This window comes from Pseudorca crassidens, chromosome 19 (assembly GCF_039906515.1).
Source record: "Pseudorca crassidens isolate mPseCra1 chromosome 19, mPseCra1.hap1, whole genome shotgun sequence".
NCBI classification, from domain to species: Eukaryota; Metazoa; Chordata; class Mammalia; order Artiodactyla; family Delphinidae; genus Pseudorca; species Pseudorca crassidens.
The window spans coordinates 45,781,172-45,805,851 of record NC_090314.1 but is presented as its reverse complement, the minus strand read 5'-3'; the positions used below and the strand labels follow the sequence as shown (position 1 = coordinate 45,805,851).

Genomic DNA, 24,680 nt, shown 5'->3' with positions numbered 1-24,680 from the left:
GTCTTCTACCTGCCCAGGGCCCTGGAGAGAAAGGTACTTTACAGATGCTCTCTAGGAGGCGTGGGAAGAACACCCCCCTCCTTCCCAGGGCAGGCGGGGGTGGTGGGTGGGGGGTGGCGGGGGTGGGTCGCGGGGAGGGGCTGCCCAGTTGCCCCCGGTAGCGGCCGGCCGTATTGTGAGGTGGTTCTGGTCACAGGCCAGGGGGTTGAGGTGGGAGGAGACGGAAGTGGTGGGGGCAGTGGCAGCCTCCTGGGCTCTGCCTGCCCCCAGCCCCTGCCTGGGGCCTTCTGTCACCGCCACCATCATGGGCAGTGCGTACCACTGGGAGGCCAGTCGCCGGCAGATGGCTTTGGGCCGGAGGAGGTGGCTGATGGCCCAGCAGCAGCAGCAGCAAGAGCAGGTGCATGAGAGGGGCCCCGTTCACCAGGGTCCTTCCGGGGACACGGAGGGGATGGGGAGGGGAGACGACGGACCCCAAGGAAGCTGTCCATTACCTGGTGAATGTTGTTTTGCTTGGGCTGGAGGAAAGCAAGGTCCTTGGATGTCTTGGATGGACCGTGTGTGTTTGTGAGTGTGTGTGTGTGTGTGTGTATTGGGGTGACTCAGCTTTGCTGTTGTACTAGGCCGAGGCCTCAACGTGGGATTGAAGCGTCAGGCTCGGGAGGTTTTAAAGCTGCTCTGTCCAGTAGGGCGGCCACCAGCCTGTGTGCTATAGCCCTTGAGACGTGGCTAGTGAGACCGAGGACCTGCATTTTAAACGTTACATACATCTAATTTATTTAAATATACTCTTTAAGACAAATTTTCGTTTTACCTACCGAAACACTTTTAAGTATGTTTGGAACAACGTGGATATGTGAACCTACTTTTTCGACTGTAAATTATCTGAACTCTAAATATTTTAAATCAAAATGCAGTGTCTAAATTCAGATGTGCTGCTGAGTATAAAATGCCCTCTGGGTTTTGAAGACTTAATACAAAAACAAAGACTATAAACTACCTCATTAATATTTTCATATTGGTTTTACGTTTTGGCTGTATTGGGTTGAATAAAATGTATCATTATACCCAGTTTCACCTATTTCTTCTTACTCTGTTACGTGGCTAACAGAGCATTTTAAATGATACATGGCCCTCGTTATACTTCCACTGGGCAGTGCTGTTTCAGAGCATGTGCAAGAGATTATTCTTTACCCTCCGGCACTGCAAACGATTTTCAGTGCGCGGAGGTAGGTGGCCCGAGGCGGCTGTTTCCTGGGCAGGGGGCTGTGCGGGGGGGGGGGGGCGCACTGTTGCTATAGAAACAGTCCTTGGGTGTGGGTGGGTGAGGGGAGAGAGCTCAGGCCCCAGCCTCAGCCTCCAACTCCAGGGAACAGAGACCCTCCAGCCGCCTCCGCCTCTGGATTCCCTTGCCTTGCTCCCCTCAGTGTCTCCGGCAGGGGGGCGTGGCTGGGTGGGGAGGGAGGAGGATGCCACTTGCGGGTGGCTTCTTGACAGGAACTGAAGAAACTCCAAGAAGAGAAACGGCAATCTGAAAAAAGAACCCAGCCATCTCGGGAGTCGCCGCGGGAGTCGCAGCCACCGCCGGCGCCATCACGGTCGCCACCCGCGCAGCCGCAGCCGCAGCCTCCGCAGGTACCCGAGCGGCCGCCGCCGCCGCCGCCGCCGCCTCAGCCAAAGCCACAAAATGCCCAGGACCCTCTTACTGAGCGCACCTCCCGGTACATTCTCCAGGATTCCCAAAGGCCAGGCGCCCACAAGGACAGATTCCAAGGACGGGTGATGAACCCTCAAGGTGCAGGTGAGTGACATGCCCGGGAGCGGGAGATGGTGAGGAGAGAGCCCCGGGCTATAGTCCAGAAGCCACATCTGTCACCCCACCCTTTGACCCTCCCCGGCACCTTTCACCTTTACTTGGGGGTGGGGGCGGTCACACTCTCTGAGTGGATTTGCACCAAGCGAGAGCTGCAGAGAAACCCGCTGACTTCCGCAGAGCGTGGCTCAGAAGTGGTCAGTCCCTTCTCCAGGGTGAGGGTGACAGACGGGGTCGGGGTCGGCTCGGGGCGGCCAGAGGGTGGGGCAGGAGGTGTAGGCTTAGCAACGGATATCCTGAGCCCTGGGGGGTCTGGAACAGGGAAGCCCCGGTCGGCTTCCTAGTGGAGAATGCTCAGCGGGGGCTGGGACTTTGCCTTGCCCCAGCTAGGGGCCTTGGCCTGCCCCCCAGAAACGTGGTAAAGAGTCCGGCTGTGGCATGTGCCATTCTCAGGAACTGCCAGCTGAGTGACGTGTGCTTCGTTTCATCATCAGGTTTCGGGAAATCTAGCCCAGATACACACACCAAGTACCCACGATTCACGGTGAGACGGACTCAGAGTGTGAGAGGCAGCTACGGTTTGGCTGCGTGTCTGCCCGCGCTCGCGTGTTAGTGCAGGTGGGGTCTAGAAAGGCTTCCTCGGCGGGAATCGGGAGAGGGGACTGAAGTTATTCCGTCACTTCTGGATGGCCCGTTCCTCCACTCCACGCCCCCATAAAGATGTCTCTGTAGGCCCTGTTGCTCAGCACTCAGTATAAGTGAAGGAGCTGACGATCTAGTTGGAAAGATAGGACGGGTGCCAGAGAAGCAAAATCAAGGGGGCCGTTTGAAACGCGGATGGGGTAGAGCCAGCTGGAGCGGGAGGACGGTAAGACGTGAAGTCAGGGCTTGTGGTCTCCGTCAGGATCACCACTCTCCGGTAGCACGACTCAGATCTCTGAGCCTCAGCTGCCCCACCCGTAAAATGAGAATGATAATACCCCACCTCCTCCACAGAGGTGTCACGAGGACTGAATTAAAAGGGAAAGCATCCAAAGCACTTAGCTTACGGCCTGGCTCCTTGTGGACTGTCAAACCCAGGAAGACGCTTTTTTGAGAGTCTTGAGAATTACATGAAACAGGATACGCTTTGGAAAGAAGCTTTTTTTTTTTTTTTTTGGTCTCTGACTCAGGAGCAAAGGATGGGAGAACCTGATCCCGGCCCTTTAAGACGAGGACTGGGCTGCTACATCATCTCACTTTGATTACTCGGGGCTTCAGAGGCCTTAAGACAATGTTCTCAAACCAGCAGGCCCGGGAGCTGCTAACTAACCTGTTCTGCCTCCTGTCTCTCCCTCTTCTCAGTCAACGAACTACATCCAGCAGTGGTGATTCAGAGACAGACCCCCGAGACCCCACTGGCCGGCCATCAGCAAACATCAGATGAGCAGCCCCGTCTTCCTACCTCCCAGCAGCATCTCCACTTCAAAAGCCGAGCCCTCCTGATCCACTCTGGCAGGGGAGGCTAGCCGGGAATCACGTGTGATTTCTTCCCGCAAAGAATCAAGAGACTGGCTGGGCTCCAGGAGACAGAGATGAGGGGGAGGGGCCAGGAAGACCCACGAAGAGGATGGAGAGGGTGCGAGAAGACAGTGGAGGGCAATTCCATGCTTCTCCAGGCAAAGCCAATGGGAGAACTTGGCCTTGGGCCCCCAGCTCTACAGCTCCACTACTGGCCCTTACTTAGCAGTGATATCACAGCCTGCTGGGGGCTCAGGTCTACGACTCTCGCTGGAGCCACCAGCCCTTCCTCCTGGCCGATGCTTATCGAGATGCACCTGGGGAAGCGTGGGTTGCATCACACCAGAGCAGACCTGGGACCTGGGGCAGCATCAGGAAAAAGTGGCACGCAGGGGCCTCCTCCAAGTCCAGTGTCGTGCCTGGGCCACGGTGGGCACTCCGCTGTTGAACGGAGGGTGGTTGGAAGGGATGGAGAGAAAGAACTCGGAGGAAAGGAGGACTGTAGCCTCAGGCACAGGACACCTGACCTTGGGAAGAGGGGGACTCGCCCCCCGCCCCCACCAAATCCACAGGTCTCTTCCTCCCTGGGTCTCAGCCTTTCCACGTAGCAGAGACAACCCAGAGGCTCTGGAGGCCCCAGGCAGCCGCCTCACCTCTTCCTGAAACTGACACCTGGGGTCCCCCAGCCCTGCTCCCTCTGCCACTCTTGACTGGTGAGGGGGATGCCTGGGTCCTTTCACTGTAGCGTCTCACCTTTGGGTGAGACTGAAGGAGCCTCTCTGCAGTGTTTCCTGAGAGGAGCAGTTGGGGGAAGCGAAGGAGCGGGGGCGCACAGAACAGGAGCATTAAAGTTGGGAGGGGCTCAGAGACACACAACGAGGGAAGGGGAGCGAGCGAGCTCCTGGGAGCGGTCTCCCAGAAGGCAGAGAGGCCGGGCGTGTTCCCGAGGGGCTCAGGGACTGGGGAAGAGACCTTGATGCCCACTTGGATATTAAGAAACAGGCTGTGAGATGGGGAGTGTCCACCGGCTCCCTTCCCACTCACAGGAGCCTTTTATTTTCCTTCCTTAAACACGGTTAAGCACAGCTGATTGACTCCAATATAAATCCATTACATTTGGCGAACTCCACCCAGCGTGAGCTCCAGCCTGGCCCCCGTGGACTTCCGTGCTCTTACCAGCACCACCTCGACGCCAGTTACCCAGGCGTGAAAGCGTGCGGACAGCACGAACTCCTTCCTTCCCCTCATCCCCCCGGCCGGCTCCTCACCAGGTTCTGGCCCCACGTGCCCTTCTCCGCCCTTCCTACTGCAAACTCAGCTTTCCCTGCTACTCAAGCTCACCTCTCTGCCTGTCTGAGTGACGGAAACCGGTAACCGCCTTTAGTGAGCAAACACAATTCCTGCTCGCCTAAAGAACCTGGGGTTTGCCTGGGGCTTCTCATCTGAGTGACAGCAAAGAGGCGACGGCCTGGACCAGTCCCGACTGATAGGCAGCTCCATACTGTCAGCGCCCAAAGGAGAGCAGAGGCCTCTGGGAGCAGAGGGCGCCCTGGGACTAGGCTAGGGGTGCAGCGGGACCCAGCAGTCCGGCCTCACCTCTGCAGGTTTTCAGCGGGAGGGCGGCTGCGCCCACCATTTGACCTGCCTGTGTCCCCTCACGTGGGCTCAGGCTTGTGGCCTCCTTCAATAAAAACCTTTTAAAATGACTCTGGCTTTGTCTCTGTTTTTCCTGTGCAGGCCCAGGGGGTTGCCCGGTGCCTCCCTTCCCTTTCCTTCCCTCCCCTCCCCTCCCCTCCCACTTTGGTTCCTGCTCTGAAGAGAACGATAAAACTGTTTTCGGGAGAGAAGCTTTAGCTGCAGAACAGCTCTGACTTCCTGGGGACCCAGACAGTCTAACCAGGAAGGCTGCGGAGCCAAAGGGCCTTGGCCAATCTTGCTGTCAGATGGGTGGGGTGGGGAGACAAGGTACCAGGCGTTCTCGAAGCAGGCCATCACCATCACTCTGTCACACGACCAAAGCAGGGCGGCATAGGAGAGCATCTACGGTTCCCTAAGAGGCCCTGGGGACAACACTGGCTGTCCCCCAAGTCACCTTCTCATTACCAGGTGGAGAACTTGGAAAGGATCCATGTATTAAAAGCCAGACAAAATGAAAGCTTTCTCCACATTCAGGCAGGACAAAGGTCTTCCCTGGACGAGCTGGGCAACCAAGGTGCTCAGCACAGACAGTGTGGGAGCCACTCCGTGCCGCTGAGGCAGCTCTGAGGAAACGTCAGGTCAGACTTTCCTCAAGACAGACCAAGGGGAATATCTGGTGCTGGCTTCTAGAAGAACCAAGCTTCCGTTCCTGTGGAAATCAGAGAGGGCGTGAGGGTGTGTGTGCGTGTGCGTGTGCGTATGAAGTTAACGTCCACAGAAAGCTTCCTCTGCTGGGGGTGAACAGGGGGAGGGTATGATAAACCAGGGCTTTTCCTTCGGCAGAGTCACTCTCGTCCTATTGGGTGCCATGGAGTGGTGGGAGATACAGACCAGGCCGGCAGGTGCCCGCAGCTCGACGACAGCAGACAGGTCACGGCGGGCGAGGGACCAGCAAGTGGGGCTTGGATGCGTTTCCCCGGCAGTCCACATATTCGTAGCTCTGGAAGACCAGCTGCTCTGAATGGCTCAGGTAGGAACAGGTCAGGGTGCCCCTGGAGAGGAAACAGGGCTTTTTTTTTTTCCCAAAAACCCCACACCAGTTTTATTTTGAAGATTACAGAACTTGAGCCTTGGCCCTACCCAACTTCCACGTCCACCGATCTAAGGATATGCAGTTGGGGTAGGAGTGAGAGAAGGAAGTAGGGAGGCGAGGGGAGAGACCTGGTGGCGGCAGAGGAAAGGAGTAAGATGGCGGCTGGAGAGCTCCCGCCACCCTAGGTCTGCGCTTCACTGTCTTTACTCCTCCACACCACAAGGGTCTGGGAAGAAGAGGAAAGCCCTGGCCCTGCTCTGCTCTCTGGGGAGGGCTGGCTTCCTCAGACCAGACCCGGCCCTTCCTTCTGCTCCCCACTCTGCCGAGGCACCTGGGACAGCTGCCCCCCACCCCCCCACCGGGTTCTGGGCAGATCTGTGCCTGTCACGTCAGTGGCTCCTAAGGTGGGCCTTAGGGGAGGGGCTGGATCTGCTACTGCCAAGAGCCGACACAGACTCACGGGATTCGCTGCGATGACTCTCCCCCCACGGGGGGCAGAAGTGGGAGAGGGTACCAGGGCTCCAAGCCCTACTTACTGGATGTGCAGAAGCACATGGTGGACTTTGATTTTCAGCCAGGTACAGATCTTGCTGAGAGAGACAGAGAGAGAGAGACAGAGAACCTGGGCCCACGTTTCACACACTGAGCAGCCTATCAGACAGCTCGGAGGAGACCTGCCGTCCCAGCCACCCCCTTGCCTCCTTTCCATCAGGGGCCCCACATGCCGCCCCCACCTCTTCTCCCTCCCTCTGCCCAAGGTGAGCATGTCGCCCCTGCTGCAATATCGCTCCTCCAAACCCCACTGGTTTGGCCCAGGCACGGGCTGGCCTCTCCCTTAGTAGAAGACGGTGAGTCAGGCTGAAGAGCCTAAGGTCATATATCGTTAAGTGTGAACCAGATTCTAGGCTGGGTTTCATTCCAGTCCAGGTCCAAACAGGCAGAGGCTGGGGACCCTGAATGCTTGTACACTGCAGTCTTGGCCACAGAGTGCAGGCCATGTGCTGAATGCAGGGTCTGCTAAGCAATCAGAACATCTGGTGGGAATTCGACCTGCGTTTCCAATCAGGACAGAGGCTAAGGGAGAAGGGATTGATCAAGGGCTACTCACTATGTGTTTTCATCCCATATCCTGTTGGCTACCGTATACAACATCTGTCAACCAAATGGGTATAGGGTTAGCCCCAACTCCAGCCACCCGCGTCCACACACCTGTGGGCAGGTCTGGCCAGCAAGAGGGAGTCACCTGCTCACTGGCCAAAGGGCCGACGTGGAGGAGAAGGCTGTCGGAGACCTGCCCCACCACGAGGGACAGGTGCAGAACCTCAATGGTCAGCTGGGTCACAGCGATGGGGTAGTAGTTGTTATTGGAGATGCTCAAGATATTCTGGCGAGCAAGACAGGGAAAGGAAGGGGTTAGGGTAGCACCATCCTCGGCAAGAAGTCGAACAGTTTCAAAACCCCGCAGCCTGATTGAGCCCCACCCCCAACGCGGGCCTCAGCTGCCGAGGCCCAGTGCCAGGAGCCCCTCGGAGGGGCTCTTAGCGGCGAGGGGTCGCCTTTAACTGAGACATTAAGCTGGCTCAAAATCCAGTCTCACCCTGCAAGGCTCTCTCTGTTCAGTCCTGCCCACCCGGGGAGTCTCAGGCACACCACCCCGACTGCACCCAGTGATCTACGGCTCTGGCGTCAATTCTAACCCCTCACTGTTCCAATCCTGCACGGTCTGTTAGGGGGCTCATGGTTGCTCCTGCTTCTCCCCAGGCTCCTGACATCCTCTGGCTGCCATAAGATCCCCGGCTACCGATGCCCGGGGTGAGCACACCGGACAAGGGCTGTACAGAGGAGTGTTGCCAGGAAGGTGGGGTCGGAGCCCAGGGGCGCAGGCACCCACCCACCGTTATATTGAGGTGGATGTCGGCCTCGCCAACAGTCACCGTGGAGGAGTTGAGGCCTACAGGCTGCACGGCGATAGTCCGGGGAAACAGGAAAAAGACGATGAGGGAGGAGGTCACCAGGCAGATGAACACTGCCAGGAACACGGAGAGCTTCCTGTGGGAGAACAGGACCCGGGGTAGAGGAGTGGAGAAGTCTGGACACCAAGGCTGCCTGGGCCGGGGGCGTTCAGACACTCTTCTCTCTACGTAAGGCTCTCCTCCGAGCCCCCACCCCAACACACACACACAACTGTACACTTAGCTCCCCAGATGCGGAGGACCAACCTAGGCTCAGAGGTGGCCCAGGGTGGGTAGGAGCACCGGACTGAGAGGCTGGCAGCCCGGCTTCCATTCCCAGTTCTGTGTTAGCCACTGGCCCAGCAACTCTGAACAACCCGCCTAACCGCCCTAAGCCTCCGTTTCCTTGTCTATAAAATGGGGGTAATGGTACCTACCTCATACCATCTGTTATGGGCTAATGCATGAAAAGGCACCCATCCCTGGCCCTGGCACATAGCCAAGGCTCAACCAACGCTAGCTATTCTCACTGGAAGAAGTAAGCCCATGTGAATTTTGACAGTTCTGAATTTTCATATTCATATTCAGAACAAGACATCATCTGTCCACCTAGTTCAAAATTGAGATATGCATTAAAGAGAGAGCACCTTGTTAGCATTTCCTAAGGGGCACTGCCAGATTCGGCTTCTGGTGCACTGGCGGGGGCAGGCTGGGTGTTGGGCTCCCCCACGGAAGCTGAGGACCCTGGGAGGAGGTTGCAGGGATCTATGTCAAAGGACCCAGATGACAAACAGGGTCATGGGCCCCCCAGTGAAACTCAGGGCTGCCTCCTCTGAGGTTCTCAAGTGTCCCAGAACAGAGAGCAGCTGGTTTCCCATCTCTACGGGGAAAAGAACAAGCAGGTCTGAGCTGCCGTAGCCAAGGAAGTTCTTAGGAAAAATCACTTCCCCAAACCAACAGCAACCACAGCCACTCCCTCCCTCCTGGAAGGACTTGCAGAGTCAAGAGGTCCTCTCCGTCTTCAAAAGGGAGCCACGCTTCTTGGAGGCAGTGGTGCAGGACACCAAGAGGCCTCAGGTGGCATCTGCTGTGCCCCGAGCTTCTTAAACTAGGAAAATCCTTGGAAACAGGGAGCTAATACGTCTGAGGCCAGTGAGGCTCAGGCTCTCTGGGGGAGAACCCATGGAGAAAAGCTGGGGGGGGTGGGAAGGGGGATTGGGGGAGACAAAGAGGAAGAGCCCCCAGGGGCAACGCCTACAGAGCTGGGATAGGAAGAGGGGCTTACGTGTGCCTGGGCTTCAGCCTCTGGTCCCCATAGGGGATGAGGGCCACCAGCTGCTTCTCTAGTTCTGTAGAAAGAGGGTGAGAGGGAGGGCCGAGAAGTGTCCATGACAAATGTTCCCTGTGCCAGCCTGCCAGCAGCACCCCTCCGTCCCACAGTGTCAGAAGCACGCCACCTCTGCCTCAGAGCAGGACTGACTGGGGACACCGGGCTGCTGGCAGCTCGGCTTTGCCAGCTCTAGAACGGAGGCGAGAGTTTCATTAACAGGTGTGGAGCATTCCTGCACGTCACCACAAATCCGAGAAGCCCAATTTCTTTGGAGACGTCACTGTAGCTTCCTGCATCCGAAGGCAGTGCTGCTAAGAGGGCAGAGAGGCTGGGAATCCCCTGGGTTCGGGCGGTACCACCAGGGCAGGAGGGGGTCTCTGCAGCGAGCCCAGGGAGGGTCAGCATCTCCCTGGCTAGCCCTGAAACTCAGGGACTAGGAGCTGGGAGACCCAACCCCATCCAAGGAGACTCAGAGGGGCCTGGCACTGGCCAGCTGGCCGCTAAGAGCTTTTCCTGGAGCCCGGGCTACTTCCAGAGCCTGGGGCCACTCACCTCGAGGGATCTCCCCACTGCCCTGGCAGGTGGGACAAGTCGCAAAGCTGCCGCCAGCAGCCCTTTCACAAGGCGCACAGGAGCAAGAAGGCTTGCTGCTGCCGGTGGTGCTGGAGTAGCTGGCAGCCTCGCTGCCACAGGCTGGGCCGGAGGGCAGCATCGACTTGTTCTCATCCTCCCGAGAGCCCAGCTGGGAGAGCGTCTCACCCATCGTTCAGGGGTATTTTTCACTGATGAGAGAAGAACAAAGTCCAGTCAGCACCGATGCCGGGTGTCCCTCTGGTTTTAGGCTCTTGAGATTGGCAAGGAGCCCCACCACGCTTTCAGCAAGCTCGAGCCTAAGCCAGTGAGGGGGTGGGAATTCGAGCAGCTACACACGACTCCTGGATCGGGAATCTCAATGCATTGCAACTCTTTGTTGTTTTTGTTTTTATTGTAGGGAGAGCTCAATCGGCCTACAAGAGGGAAAAGCAAAGCAGAAGTTATTTCACTTTAAGGGACTTTCGTAAGTGAAAGGCAGAGCGCTTAATTTTGTTCTGGAAAAGCTGCTGAGCTGTCATTCACTGCAAGGGAAGGAAGTTAGATAGGTCATGGGGGCAGCAGCCAGGGGAGCCCCTTCATCCTCTGCGACAAGACGACTCTGAACGTGTCTCTAGAGCACCCGGGCAGAAATGCCCGAGGTGTCCAGCCTGGGTGTGGAAGGAAAGTTTCCATTCCTGAGCCTGGACAGGTGCTGGCGTAATAGGAAGGCAGGGATTCTTTGGGACAAGAAAAGAAAAAGGCGGCTAGGCTGGCCACAGGTGGGGCTGAGAACCCTAAAATGATTGTAGAAGGGAGCATAAACCTCTTCCGCTTGCGTTCTGAGTCGGAGTGGGAAAGAATGTCTGGGCGAGGGTGGTAGCAATTTCAGGGTCAGTCCTTCACTAGGACGAGTCACAGCGAACTCCAGATCCTTCCCAAAAGACTGGTGGCAAATGAGTGGGCAAGGTGAGCCCCACTCAGACCTTCTGGGCTTAAAATAAAGGAGGCCTCACCTGGCTTAGGTCTGAGGTTTAAAATAAAGGGAGCCTCACCTGGTTTAGGCCTGAGATCCTGGGCTCCTCTCAGCTGCAAGAGGGCTAGAGATTGCTGGAGTACGTCTTTGGGGAGGAGGGCCTGTAAGGCAGGGTGGCTCCAGGGGGCCACCAGTCTCCTTCCCGGAGAGTCCTGGGGACCGACTGCACCGCGTTGGAGGAGGTGGGGAGTGGCGACCCTGGCCTCCCCAGAGCCTTCACGCCCTACTCTGGGGCTCGGCCATGGGCTGCGGGGTCGGAGCGGACTGAGAGGCTAGGAATTCAATGAAGGAGGATTTTCAGTCCCACCACACACCCCGGGAGGCCGTTAGCAGAGCTTGGAACCTGCGTGTTGGGCTAGGAGGAGGCACAGAAGGGGCCTGGGCCCGTGCATGCCAAAGGGAAAGAAGGGAAGGAGGGTCCCTTCTTTCTAAGGAATCGCCTTACCCCCGGGCGACCGCAGCGACAGAAACGCCTGCAAAGCAGAATCGAAAGCGCGGGAGCCGGTGTTTTCGCCCCAAGCTTCGGCTCAAAGCCTTGGGAAGCTCCGCCCCGGCTCCTCCGGACCCGCCCCTCCCTCCCAGGGCCAGCCTCTCTCGACCCAGCGGCCAGAAAACTCGGTTCTTCAAAGGCCACGCGAGGTTCCCGACGAAAGGACCGGCCAGTCCAAGTAGGGGTTTCAAAGTTTATTTCACCGTTCTTGAAGCGGTTAGGTACAAGTACAATGGGACAGACGACTGGACCCCGGGGCCCTCCTGGACCCCAACAATACAACTCACATGGTCAAGACAAGATCCCGTCCCAAATCAACCGAATTAATTACACACACCCTGCCGCTCAGCCTCTACCCAGAAGCCCACCCCCACCCCCACCCCCCACAAAAACGTTTTAAATAATAAACAGGCTGGTTGGCTTGCAGTCTGAATCCTGGTTTATTTCACAGCATTCAAGAGTTATACTGTAAATAAACATCATTATGGCCAATGACTAATTTAAATCACCATTCATTATAATACCAAACCAGGTTAAGTAATACTATTTTACTATCCTTCCCCCTTCAGGCTGGGGGTCAGAGTCTTCTTTTTCTGCAAGTAATTTTTATGACTAAAATCTGTAGTGTTCTTTGTCACACCTCTTTACTAGCTGTACCCAAGACTCCCTTCTGTAAAGCAGAGCGAGGACCAGGACCCTGTAAGCGAGCTCCTTCCCGCTCGCGTACCCTGGGGTTAAACCAAAACTTTTTCAGTGAGTTTGCTCCCATCCAAGTCTTGCAAAACACCAGCCTCTTTTTCTTGTTCTAGGTTCTCCTGAACAGATTGCAAACATTCAGGAGGCCATCAGGATGGCCTAAGCCTCACACCCACTCATTTGCCCACCCCTGAACTTCACTGACATGATTCACACAGGAGCCTGCCTTTCACTTTTCTCATGTTCCTATACACCCCCGCCCACTCTACTGTAAAGGCCTGCCCCCCGACATAAAGAAAAAGGGTAACTATTAAACTTACTTTTCCCTTTAATAGAAGAGTTTCTTTCCTTCTTTGTAGCATTAGCAAAATATTTCACACTACCTACATTTTTTCCCTTAAATAAAATAAAATGTATGCAAAATTGCTACAACAGACACTGCTCAACAGGTGCTGCTGGGTTAATGCGCACACTCCCCGCTCCTTTCTCAGAAGTGCAGAGACCGGAAGGTGGATGTACTCTAAACGCATCACTGGGGGTCTTTTGAAAAACAACAGTGCCCAGTACTAAGACTTGCAGGGGAACGACTTTCTCCTTGAGAAGGGAAGAGGAACAAAACTCCTATCGTGTGCGCCCTGGGTGTTATTTTAACACCACACAGCTATGAAGCTTGGGATAGGTTAGAAAAATTATGAGAGTAATTCTTGAAAACAACGTCCAAGGTTAATTTCTTTTATAAGCTGACAATGAACAGATATCCTCATTGAAAACATCCACAATTAAGCAACGAAAAATACTCAACTTCAGTACAAGCAGGAAGAAAAAGGGTTCTATAGGGAGTTTAAGTTGCACTTTTCAGTGCACTAAAACGGAGAAGAGTTTTATCCAGATCAAGTGAAAAATGCTCTTCCTACAATTCATCTAACGTCTAAAGGGAAGGTTTAAGTTCCGGCCTTTCATGTGCTCCAGAAAATACCGCAAGGCAGGTATTGTCTTGACAGTTCAACGATGGGCTCTATGTAGATTCATCAGATTAAAAAATAAGCAAGGGCCTCCACCCCACACCCCCAAGACAGAATAAAGATCGTCTCTGAGCAGCAGGCAAAGTTATTGAATACGAGGTCACTCCTCAGTAGCGGTGGCTGTACCAGTCGTCGTTGTTGATCTGAAGGAGTTCTGTCACAACCTGCAGGATGTTGTAATTGTGTTTCTTCAGCAGCCTTAGGTTTAGCTGCCTGTCACAGAATCCCATTTCAAAGAGATGGGACATCAGGGCTGCTGTCTGATCTTCGGAAACTATTGGCTGTGTAGAGTCAAGAAAAGCGGAACAACGTTTTTTGTATAATTTGTGTTTATCTTGTTAAGGCATGCTCATCTTCCAGATTTATTCAAAATACTAGGTAATCAGGTGCCGGGCTACGGCACTCCTGTCCACCCAATACTAATGGGTCTTCTGAGGGGATAAGGAAGGACTGGGAAGGCCCTGCTTTGGATTAGGTACGTCTGCACTCTGAGCCAGGTGACTGGCGAACTGTCTTTAGAACTAGATGAAGGAAAAGATGCTAACGAACTCTGGAAACCCTGTGAAGTTAAAGGTAATCATGACGATGGGGCAAGAAGGAGCAAGAGAGGAGATGGTAATTGGAAGAAAGCATGGGAAACTGGAAGAAAGTATGGCCAGCGCAAGTCTTAACCACTGGACCACCAGGGAAGTCCCTCCCACGGGTCTTAAAAATAAAAGCCAAAATCACTTAACACAGCATCCCACCTACATCACTGGTCTTTTCTCTTCTTGGTGCAAATTCACCTTCCAGGTTCACATCTCCAAGTCTCTGTACTGGCTACTCTGTCTACAGTGACCTCTCTAACCCTCTCTCCTGGCACACACTCATTCTGTCCTTTAGGACTGAGCTCGGGCGTCATCTGCCAGGACGCCTTCCCTGGCCCCGCCGTGGGGCCGACACCAGGCTGAGGTGTTCCACTGGTCTGAGAACACTGGCACAGTATCTGACACTGCACAATAAACGTTTTTTTTTTTTTCTTAATTGAATGGGAAGATTCTTTACATTCTACAGTGCTTTGCAATTTTCAAAAGTTTCACAGATAAATGTCCGTTTGCTTATCTCCCACTGTCTCTGGGCAGGAACTGGTGTCTGATTCACCTCGTAGTGCTGGCACCTGGGAGAGTGACCCCCACACAGTAGGTCCGCAACCAACGTTAGGTCTTTTTTCTTTCCTCCCTCAAGTGACTTAGCCAAAGTCATACAGCTGGAAAGTGGCAGAGCTGCGTGTTAAAGATTAAACTTAAAGCTCACGCTCGCTACGATGCCATGCTACTCTCTCCAACCCGGGCAGACGCCCCTGTTTTCACTGGTGACTTGGATTCGGTTCAGGAAAATAAAACATACACTGACCTGTGCAGTGACCGGTGGTCCAGCAAACAAGGCCTTGTATGCAGAGGCAGCAACAGACAAAGCCCCCTTCACCAGCCCTCCAGCAATGCTGCTCCCGTGGTGGTGCCTGCGGGGAAAGCCAATTTGTCTCCCTAAAGAAACGTGAATCGTTATCTTCCTACGGAGAACCTGGGCTCTAATCCTGGGAAGAAAATGAGATTTCCCCGAGAAAAAAGTCAGACGTAAAAGGAGAGTGGGCCTATTTTCCTATCAGTTTTATAGCTACAGATCTGGGCTTGATGCAGGGCCCAGCTCTTACTGCTTGCTGCAAGATATGGGCAGGGCACTGCAGAAAGCACCTCACTCTGGTTAGTATGCCAGCTTTTAGCCCCGGCTGGAAATTCATGTGCTCAGCGGCACACTGAGGACCTGGCAGTCTGCATGCTCAGTTATCATCCCAGAGGAAACACCTCCCAAAGGAAATGTGATTTTCTGAACGCTCTACGTAGGGAGGAGCCCACCGTGACACTGCTCTGAGATGAGTGGAAGCAGAGAGGCAGGCGTGTCTACGAAAAAGTTACAAGGATGCACAGCGGGCTGGGCCTTCCTGCCTTCTTCTCTGGTACTAAGCAGGAGGTGAATCTGAGGGAACTTCCTCCTGGTCTGGAACGTGAACACTCTTATTAAACAACAACATGAGTCCTCTGCTCAGTGCTGCTCGCAAGCTTTAGGAGGAAATAAGAACAGGAAGGAATGATGGCTCTCCTCCGCTCTCGGCAGGTGGCACATGCTCTGAGAGGCTCGTTTAAGCGGAGGCAATACTAGGATATCCCTCTGCTTCTGAAGGAGGGGCTGCACAAGGAAGCCCCCGTTACCTTGAGTGGTCAGAGCTCTTCTGTCTGCTGTTTACAAGTCCTGATGAGCCTCTGAGCTCTAAAAGCAAAAGAGCTGTTGGTTAGATACAGCACCCATAACCCCCTGGTGTTTCCTAATCACAGCAAGGCTAGTTTTGAGGCAGGTGGCAATCTGATTGCAACGATTAAAGTCTCTTTTTCTTTCTTTTTAAATATTTGAGAAATTTTGCAGGTGGTTTAAGTAAATGTTAAAGAAAACTGTCCAGAATGCAATGCAAGGTGACTGTTTAGTGAATCAGAAAAATTAATTCTATAATCCTATCACAATAGTTTATTAGTTCTTAAGTACTTTCAGGTTTTGTTTTTTGAGGACGAGAGGAAAGCGACTTTGAGGGTCTACTCACAACTTCAAAGTGCTAGTCTCTTTATTTTGTAGGTAAGGAAACAGACCTTCAGGTCTTAGAACCCTGCTGAACCATTGCAAGGTCACACGGTGAAGAAAGGTGGAGCTGAGGCTGGAGCCTAGACTAGTCTGGCCCCAAAGCCTGTGTTCTTTCCACTACAGCACAATGCCAACCTCTATGGGATCTCGTTTAATAAATATTAAGCTAGAAGATAGAACAAAAGAGTATGAGGTAGGAGCACAGAAAAAGTCATAGGGCAAGTTTCTAAAAACTGCCAAGAGTCACAAAGATAGAGTGCCTATTTATACCTGGTTCCATTAGAAAGGAGCACAGAAAAAGAGAAAGCTCAGGCTGGTCATTACCTCCTCTGCTCTGATCAGGGACTGAAAAAACTTCTGGTACGGTAACTGGTAAATCCACTCCTGGGGAACCATGATGTTGTGCATACGGAGGACTCCTTTCAGAAAGACACAATATTGAAAGTAAGTTGAAAAGGCGCCTACGGTAACGGTGGAGAAACAGTAAACAGAGCACAGCAGTGCCAAATTCTCTACAGAGGCTTCACATTTCTGATCCAGATCACATGTCTGAATTTAGGGATCAGGTGAGAAGGGCTCATTCTTCTTCTGGTTTTCCTCTTCAGCCACAGTCAAGCTAGAAAGACTGGCTTCAGTCTGGTCACTTCCCCCTGTATCAAGTGGTGCTGATAAAAGAAAATATCTAGCTCCCTGGGAGAATGCTTTAAATTACAGTCAAGCCTCCACCATTTTCCATACTGTGAGAGAGCAGTGATACAGACAGAACCAGTAGAGAAAAACAGTAACTTCTATCTGGGTTTTGTAGTATATTTGTTTCCATAACAGATTAAACTTCTTATTCTACTTTGTTTGGGTTAGTATGAGAAAGAGTTTTTGCTGCCTTTGCCCATGAGTCAACAGAACAGGGAGGAAGGTCCAGGGATGTTTGTGTTTAAAAACTGGCTCTCAATGGTCAAAACATAAGTAGATAGATTATACTCAGATAATTAAGGTTAACTGAAACAAGTATTTCTTTAAATCCAGAATACACAAATACTGGGAAGTACAACTTTTATTCATCAGACTTTACTATGGGAAATAGACTCTTCCCTTGCTGACAAAGAAACAGGTTTTGAGATCAGGTTGAATCCTCTCTCTTTATTCCACCTCTGGAGAACAGCCCAGCAGAGCGGGGTGTGGATGGTACCTGGGCAGCCGTGGCGAAGGCCCTACCACCTCTGGGGTCAGGGGCACTGTGTCCAGAGTCTGTGAGGTCATAAGGATATCATTGATGCTGTGCCCCTGTGGCTGGTTCTCCCCTCCAGGGGGTCTCTCCCCAGCCTCGACTGGTTCCTGCCCAGCCTCAACCCCAGGCTCGCCTTCAGCCCCTCGCTCCAGGCCTGGCTGTGAGAGGGCAGAGCTGTACATGGAGTCCCCCAGGGGGCGGCTGGTGTCAAAGCACTCAGGCAGGATGATGATGTAATCCTCCGAAGAAGCAGAGGACTGACTCTGAACTTCATCTCTGAGCTCATCCTCCTCCTCCTCCTCCATGACAGCTTCTTCTTCAACAATACGGACAATCTCTTCCCTCTCGTCTCCAAGTGGTCCCTCTTCGGGTGGGGCAAATTTCACTAAAGGATGAAAGCAACCAATTTTAAGGTATAAGCTAAAAGCAGCCCCTGTGCTACCCTTACCCCACCAAGCCTTGTAGGTCATGAGCTATAATTATGAAACCCAGAGGACAGGGACAAACCAGAGGGAAGGGCTGCTGAAACCATGGTCATGGCCATATTCTAAACCTACGCAAAGCCACATAGAACCAAAGTTCACAAAAACAACATTGGCAGAAACATCGAGGCTTCTGAGAACACTATGAATCTTAAAACAAGGAGGCCTCATCCCTTTTCCTCTTCACGTGATGGTTAACATACTGAGACGGGTTCAAATCAAAACTGATATACTAGCTAACAGTGCTATAAGAAGAGAAAATGTTTGGTGGTAAATACTTCAGGACTGTATGACTACTTTCCTTCTCTTCTTTGTGAAGTAATGAGTAGTCATGATAGAAAATTGGCAAACATGGATGACAAAAAAAAAAGGAAATAAAAAAGTACCTATAACCTTAACAGAGATAACTACTGTGAACATTTTGGCGTAAGTCCTTCCAGACTTTTTTGTTATGCATTTGTACACAAGTATGTGTGAGGAAATACATATATTTTAAAAAATATACAGTTTAAATATAGATACATAAATGAAAAAGTGAGATAAATCATGCTTAAAGGTATAGGTCAAATTTCACTATAATAAACACAAGACATTTTTTCACATTATTTTGATGGAGTAGAATTTGAGTTTTTGGATAGTACTTGAAATACATGACAGTGGTTCTACCTATCTGACATCTAAAAATTTCTGCCACAAAGGAATTTATTACAGCAGAATTTAACCGTGAGAAGCTTAGTCTGGTGCTCCTGTTTCTGCCCACTATTTCCTGACTGCTGCCCTTGGAGAAAGGAGACAACTCAGCTGCCAGTGGGGGTCTCTGCTGAGGGGCTCTGTCAACTTACAAGAAGACTCCTTGCTGCAGAATCCAGGCAGCACAACCGGCTGCTGCTCCTCTGTGGTGTGCAACTGAAATTCTGCCCCTGAAGAAGTACAGAAATGAGTTATGGTAGCTGCTTTGCTCCTGATGCTATAAATAAAATGGTCAGGTAGCATATGTAGAGCCCAAAGAAACAACCATGATCCGAATTCTAACAAAGATCCCGCTATCTCCACTACTCTCAGTAAAGAAGAGCACTTTTATCTGCTCAGGTCTGGCAATCACAAGTCAGGCGTCACCTCAGTTTTGGGGGGTGGGTGGGTGGGGAATTCAGGGACGCTCACTGTGCGTGGACTTCTGTCTGCAAGGTGGTTTGTGATCCGGGGCAGCATCCAAGGTAAGGGATCGGATTACAGTCTCACACACGAACTGGGTCCCACTCAGGTCATCTTCTGCTTCCTCCACTGAAGAAGTGTTCTCAGCCCTCTTCTTTACTGACACTGTGGAATCTGAAAAAGACATGAACTTTGTCTGCAATTAGCGTTTAAAGTGTTGAAGATCTTTCTCTAGTCATGTACCCATGCTGATGCGATGCCACAGAATAGCTGCTATTGGTGCCATGTGCAGGTGAGGAGACTTCAAAAAATGAGATCCTACAGAAAACCCGCTCACACAGCAAGGTAAGATTAGTAGGGGGTATGTGTAACAACAGGGTGTGGTGTGGAAGGGGAGGATGCAAATACTTTACAAATATTTAACCCCTTACCAGGAAGTTCTTTAAATCCCGCCCCTTCACTCTCTTCCTGTATCTGCCCCAAGCCTGGCTTCTCTATTAAAGGACTGTCATGTGGCAGAGGAGACATGCAGGGAGTCATATCTGGAGAATGAAGACAGGAGAACCATCAGCCATGAAAAAGCTTCACATCATCAACAGTCAGTGTCCAGAAACAGCAGCTCATAGGCTTCTTGCCTCCTGCATGGCTAAAATAAACCCAGGTACACTTCAAGGCGTTCTGAAGAATTTCTCCAGACCATTAGGCACACAAGTATCTCAGACAGATCCATCAATGCAGGAAGGATCATAAACGGTTGTTTGGCTTTGGGAGACCATGGCCAAGACACAGAGCCATGAATGAAAAAGAACAAAGGGACACAAATATCCAGAGAAAAATGGAGAAGAGGGTCCCTTTATGGTGGGGAAACTTTGCACAAACTGGTATTGTTGCCTCTGACAACAGGGAGAGGAAGGAAAATGAACCAATGGGTGCAGTTTTAATATCACATTGTGGGAGAAATCCTTGCCAACTATTTCCTCAGAATAAAATACTAACTACCAGAGTCAGGGCTGCAGTATTTTGGGGCCTGTTAATAAAATAAGCAAGGTGGACCGAGTGACATTCTTACCCACAGGGGTGTTGTGGGGCACTCTCTCCAACTCTTGGACAATATTTATATCCAACAGCTCAAAGGACAGCAGGTCCTGAAAAAAAAAGGCACAAGGTTAGACTACTCGCAGCACACGCTAGAGCCATGTTTTGTCTTGATGGGTCCTGCAGGCCATTGAGTTCTGTATCATCCCAGATTTAACTCTGTTCAAATTCATGCCTCACATCAGTCAAGTGAAAACAAGAAGAGTTAAATGGGAAGTAGGCATTCAAATAACCAAATGGCAGGAAAGAGAGCAAATGCAGTGGGGGTGAAGGTGAACCAGTTAGGCAGAAAAGAAGAGGCAACTAGAGGGAAGTGGTGGGAAGCACAAGGTAAGTTCCCAATTCAAAGACGAAACATTTAGTTTAGAAGCCTGCTCCCACTGGTGATGATTTTGCCATTCAGTGCATCTGACTAGATCAGAGTGGGCGTATCTCCAACTTCCTGAGCACCACCTATGGCTCTACCGCCTTTTCTTCAACAAGTTCAGAACTCTTTCCCCAGGGCTTTCTGTCCCTCGCCCCTCAAAGTGCTCAGTCTTCCACCTGGGCAGTCAGAAGGTCCACAGATGGGATGTAGAGCTCCCTCTCGCTGGCAGCATTTTTGGCCTTCTGTGGGATGCAGGTTCCTGTCCCTTCTGCCTGCTCAGTTGTTTCACCAGGTGGAATTTCTTCTTTAGCCGGAAGAAGAGCTTCCTATGGAGATAAACCATTGGGACACATTTTAGGCCCTCAACAGAACTCAAAAGGCAAGCTGACGGCTGCCTCCCTAAAAACAAAAGCACTGCATGTATTAAAACTTTTTGTTTTGTTATAATTTTAGACTTATAGAAAAGTTACAAGAACAGTATAGAGAGTTTACTAATTACCCCCTTCACCCAGCTTCCCCTAATGACAATAGCTTAGATTAACCATAAAAACAACAGTCGAAACCAGGACATTAACACTGGGTAACTAAATTTAAGTAGTAAACAGGGAAGCTGCCTGAAAAAACTGTGCACCAAGTAACAACCAGGGTAAGACTTCATTAGTATTTAGGAAACATATACAAGGGATATACAGGAGAGATGACTGTTAAGCAGCAAAGGCATCAGCTCAGCAGGCCCACAGGCCAGGCAGCTCTGCTTTCCCTCGTGCAGCACAGAGGCTAGCCACACATCACTACAGAGAGATACGAAAGCACTGAGGGACGCCTGCACCAAGATGCGAAGGACATGCAAACAGAGCCCCTGAGGACTAGGCCCAATATAAGCACACGATGTGTTCGAAGGAGGGGAGAAGCTGGCTTCCCCAGACTTCTGAAGAACCACCAGCTGTGAGTGGGCTCTTTTGGTTTGAGTCACCCTTCCAATGCTCACCTCTTGCTGGCAGGTGAGATCAGCACCTTTGCTTGAGCTGATCATGCTCTTTTCAATGTTATCAGAGCTCTCTGTGTAGGGGAAAGGATCCACTATGATACTGCACCAGACCCGAGGCCCAAACTGCTGGCCTTTGTGAGAAAGACGCCAGTGGGAAGTGTATGTTCCCTCCAGGGTTGGGGCAATGAACTCCACAGACACAACTCCCACATGGCCGGCCTTTAGGCAGGGAACCAAAACATCCTTCTTTTCTGTAGAAGCCAAAGTCAGATTTCCCCACATGAACTTGAGCTGGAAAGAATAGTGACAAGAGAAAGAAAGCCTGTCAGTTAAACACACTGCCACCTCAGATCACTTCATCTTCACGTTTTGTGGGGAAAAATACCTTTGTGTCTGTACTCCACTTTACATTTCCCGTATTTTTCATCCTCCAGTGTTTGATAAACTTGGTTCCTGGCTGGAGGTGAGTCCCATCAGGCAAATTCTCATCCACAAATGCTGCACTGAGGGTTGGCATAACTGAGGCACAGGGCTGCAAAGGGAGCCTGAACAGAAATTCAAATATTTAGTCACTTGCTGCTGGGTGTGATGTCTTCTGAATACCCAATACTGTGGTTTGAGACACAGACAGTGACCCTGGAGGATGTACCAATGCATTTGCCTTAAAAATAATACTAACAATGGGAATCCCCTGGCAGTCCAGTGGTTAGGACTCCGTGCTTGCACTGCAGGGGGCGTGGGTTCAATCCCTGTTTGGGGAACTAAGATCCCGCACGCCAAAAACAACCCCAAAAAACAACCTCAAAAACCAAAAAAAACCCAAGGGGACCTGACTCCTAAGCTAAAAAACTATGGTGAGGATAACTAAAAGGGACCATAAATTAACTAAAGAGTTGGGCTCTTAAAATATTTGCTTCTTTTGCTTCAAATCCAGACTGCCTCCAGTGAAGAGAGGTCACACCAGCCAGTTTCTGAACCTTACTGGTTTCTGTTTTTCTGAAGAAGGCAACAAAGCAAGTGTCAAAGATAACTACCAAACCACCCTTTAAGAACACTAGGATCGGAAAACGGGAAGTTTTAAGGGTTTGGGTGTTATGGGTTACCAATAAATAAGAGAGAAGTTGGCTTAAGTTCCAGTTTAGAGGGCTGGACCTAAAGTCCTGGCTCCCGCCCTGGCCCTGGGCTTACATTGGGGTGTTAGACTGCAGCAGGCTCTCGGGTCGGCCCAAAGGAGACTTGGGGCTCTGGAGCCCATGGATCGAATTCCACAGATGAATCTTCCTGTGGAGTTTAAGCTGCTTTTTAAGTTCCTTGACCTCTGCTTTACGCTGTTTCTTCTCAGCTCGCAACCTTTGCTTTTCTGCTTTAAGAAAGTTCTTGTCAACCTGTTTCTGGAGCCTGTGAGATAAAAAACACAGTCTTAAAAAACAAATCTCACAAACAAATCTTGAAGCTATTCAGGAACTTCCCTGGCGGTCCAGTGGGTAAGACTCTGCGCTCCCTATGCAGGGGCGCGGGTTCAATCCCTGGTTGTGCATGCATGCTGCAAAAAAAAAAAAAAATCCCCACGCCACAATGAAGATCCTGAGTGCCGCAGCTGAGACCCGGTGCAGCCTAAATAAATAAATGAATAAATATTTAAAAAATCCTGAAGCTATTTTGAGCCACTTGTGGTCTCCATCAGCGTCAGCTTCTAGGTTAGTTTCTTAATTTCTTTCTGTAGTTCTCATTTCCATCTCATTAGCTTTGGAGGATAATTATCCCCGTCATTGCACATCAACTGGAAAGGAGTGGGAACTAAGGAGACTATGTGCTTTTATTGTTTTGTTTTTGGCTGTGCCATGCGGCATGTGGGGCCTTAGTTGCTCGACCAGGGATCGAACCCGTGCCCCCTGCTGTGGAAGCGTGGAGTTCTAACCACTGGACTGCCAGGGAATTCCCAGGAGACTATTTGTAGTTTTGTGACTCACACCCTGTCACCAAAACCAAGAAACCAAACAGAGAACAAGCATCCCATGCACATATGGTTTTACCTGGCCTGTTCCAGAGCAGCAGGAAGACGAGGAGTAGAGAACCTCGAGTGAGAGAAGGGTTCAGAGGAACCCACAACAGGTCTCCGCAACTTCAGCAGGACATGGTTGGAGTCATGGGCATATGGCCCCGATTCACAATCTTCACAGATATTGTAGGATGGGCAGAGGCTATGAGGAAAAGAAAGGAACAGTGGGAAGTACCTGAGGTTGGGCGATAGGGACCCAGACTTCCTTATCTGCTCTATTACCAGTTAGGTGGGAACCTGAGCACATCACCCATCCATGCCATGTCTCAATCCTCATGAATAAAATGAGGATAGTAACACTTCACCTGTACCTATTTCAAAGGACAATCTATGGGAGAAAACGAGATATGAAAGCATTTGGAATACGGAGATAATCCTTGGGGATCCAATTTTGTTTTGGGGAACTTAATTTTGGCTTTTTTAATTCGAAAGTATATATGAACACCACAATCTGAATACCCTTCAAATAGTTATTTTATCTTGTGGGTGAAGAGTAGCTTGTTTCCAATCCAGAGCTGCTATGGATGGTGCTCAGAGGGTACCTCCCAGAATGCTAGAAGGCCCGCCTGCTGTAAGTTCTACTAAGAGCTATTCACTGCCCAGTTACTGCTTTACCTGCACTGGTAGCGCACACCGACGATCCTCCTTTGGCAGCTGCTGCAAGCAATATGCCAGTTGAACTGGTTTTCTGGCAAAAACAGTGTTTCCTCTGAAATAGGCATTGAGACTTCTGAAGGACAGGAACCCAAGGATGGATTCTGGAGGATAAGCTTCTCACGTAATTTCTGTTCAAGCTTCTCAACCGTTTCTTTAACCACTTGCTCTCTGAACTAGAATACAGAGAAGATGGGGGAAAAAACCCCTCAGTTCCAAGACTGGAAAAAGGCATGAAAATATCAAATAGACCTGAAACCTCACCACCTCTGGTATAACATAAGAGCATAATAAACAGATAATAGCTACTAAATGAAGGGACAGAAACAAAGCAAAAAAGGTCTATTCCTTCCATAGCTAAACTGGTTCAAATAAAATACCAAAAAATCCATTGATGAGTAAATTTCTAACTCTTCCTTCTCAAGCACAGAAATTTGTCCCTTTCCCTTACATCCTTAGAATTAAACTCCCCCCTTTTTCTAGTACATTATTGCAAAAGCTAGGAACTTTCTTGACTGGAACTACTCTAGTTTGGATATTATTAGCTACTACTCTTCATTCACCTGTACCAGAGGCAGCAGCCATCTGGATTTAGCTTTCTGTTTCTTCCACATTCCACCCGTTCCAACACTGCCATTAGAACCCAAGCCAGAAAGAACACTCACTGTCTCTAGGTAGCTTGTGAACCAATCTGGGGGCTTGTCTTGAGGCTGGTCTGCGTCACGTGGAGCAGGTGGAAACTGCTGCAAGTAAACACAATCGGAGATAGTTTTTTTCTTTTTCTGTTTAAAGTAAATCTCCTGAAATGTATTACTTTGAGGTTTCTGTTGCCAAATAATATAAATATATGG

At 51.0% G+C, this 24,680-nt stretch overlaps 3 protein-coding genes across 12 annotated transcripts in view; 1 reads left to right on the top strand and 2 right to left on the bottom strand.

The window, feature by feature from the left end:
* Positions 1-289: 289 nt before the first annotated feature.
* Positions 290-5,019, top strand: LOC137212650 (coiled-coil domain-containing protein 200-like). Its single transcript, XM_067716245.1, has 3 exons — positions 290-400; positions 1,498-1,801; positions 3,158-5,019. The coding sequence occupies exons 1-3, from the start codon at positions 305-307 to the stop codon at positions 3,319-3,321; spliced, it is 564 nt and encodes a 187-aa protein (XP_067572346.1). The 5' UTR covers positions 290-304; the 3' UTR covers positions 3,322-5,019.
* Positions 5,020-5,424: 405 nt separating this feature from the next.
* TMEM106A (transmembrane protein 106A) lies at positions 5,425-10,089 on the bottom strand. 4 transcript variants are annotated; one of them, XM_067716215.1, is made up of 8 exons: positions 9,879-10,089; positions 9,282-9,345; positions 7,940-8,093; positions 7,288-7,428; positions 7,153-7,196; positions 6,581-6,634; positions 5,843-6,003; positions 5,425-5,660 (listed from the first exon to the last, which is right to left on the bottom strand). In XM_067716215.1, the coding sequence occupies exons 1-7, from the start codon at positions 10,087-10,089 to the stop codon at positions 5,883-5,885; spliced, it is 789 nt and encodes a 262-aa protein (XP_067572316.1). In that variant the 3' UTR covers positions 5,425-5,660; positions 5,843-5,882. The 4 variants fall into 4 exon arrangements, with proteins under 4 accessions (XP_067572316.1, XP_067572313.1, XP_067572315.1 ...); XM_067716212.1 differs by lacking the exon at positions 7,153-7,196 and having other exon boundaries at positions 6,581-6,630; positions 7,254-7,428; XM_067716214.1 differs by having other exon boundaries at positions 5,425-6,003.
* NBR1 (NBR1 autophagy cargo receptor) overlaps positions 10,045-24,680 on the bottom strand; it is a 28,520-nt gene continuing 13,884 nt past the window's right edge. For 3 of the 7 annotated variants that reach the window (XM_067716142.1, XM_067716141.1, XM_067716140.1), the window contains exons 7-22: positions 24,495-24,572; positions 23,791-24,005; positions 23,150-23,317; positions 22,305-22,514; positions 21,502-21,661; positions 21,117-21,407; positions 20,305-20,454; positions 19,736-19,811; positions 19,098-19,208; positions 18,676-18,840; positions 18,357-18,434; positions 16,994-17,417; positions 16,132-16,226; positions 15,387-15,444; positions 14,533-14,638; positions 11,602-13,421 (exon numbers count right to left, since the gene is read on the bottom strand). In XM_067716142.1, the coding sequence (XP_067572243.1) occupies positions 13,248-13,421; positions 14,533-14,638; positions 15,387-15,444; positions 16,132-16,226; positions 16,994-17,417; positions 18,357-18,434; positions 18,676-18,840; positions 19,098-19,208; positions 19,736-19,811; positions 20,305-20,454; positions 21,117-21,407; positions 21,502-21,661; positions 22,305-22,514; positions 23,150-23,317; positions 23,791-24,005; positions 24,495-24,572 (2,559 nt within the window). In that variant the 3' untranslated portion in view covers positions 11,602-13,247. Of the gene's footprint in view, positions 10,109-11,601; positions 13,422-14,532; positions 14,639-15,386; positions 15,445-16,131; positions 16,227-16,840; positions 17,418-18,356; positions 18,435-18,675; positions 18,841-19,097; positions 19,209-19,735; positions 19,812-20,304; positions 20,455-21,116; positions 21,408-21,501; positions 21,662-22,304; positions 22,515-23,149; positions 23,318-23,790; positions 24,006-24,494; positions 24,573-24,680 lie in introns of those variants that run through there. The other 4 variants (XM_067716146.1, XM_067716144.1, XM_067716145.1 and 1 more) reach the window with 4 other exon arrangements.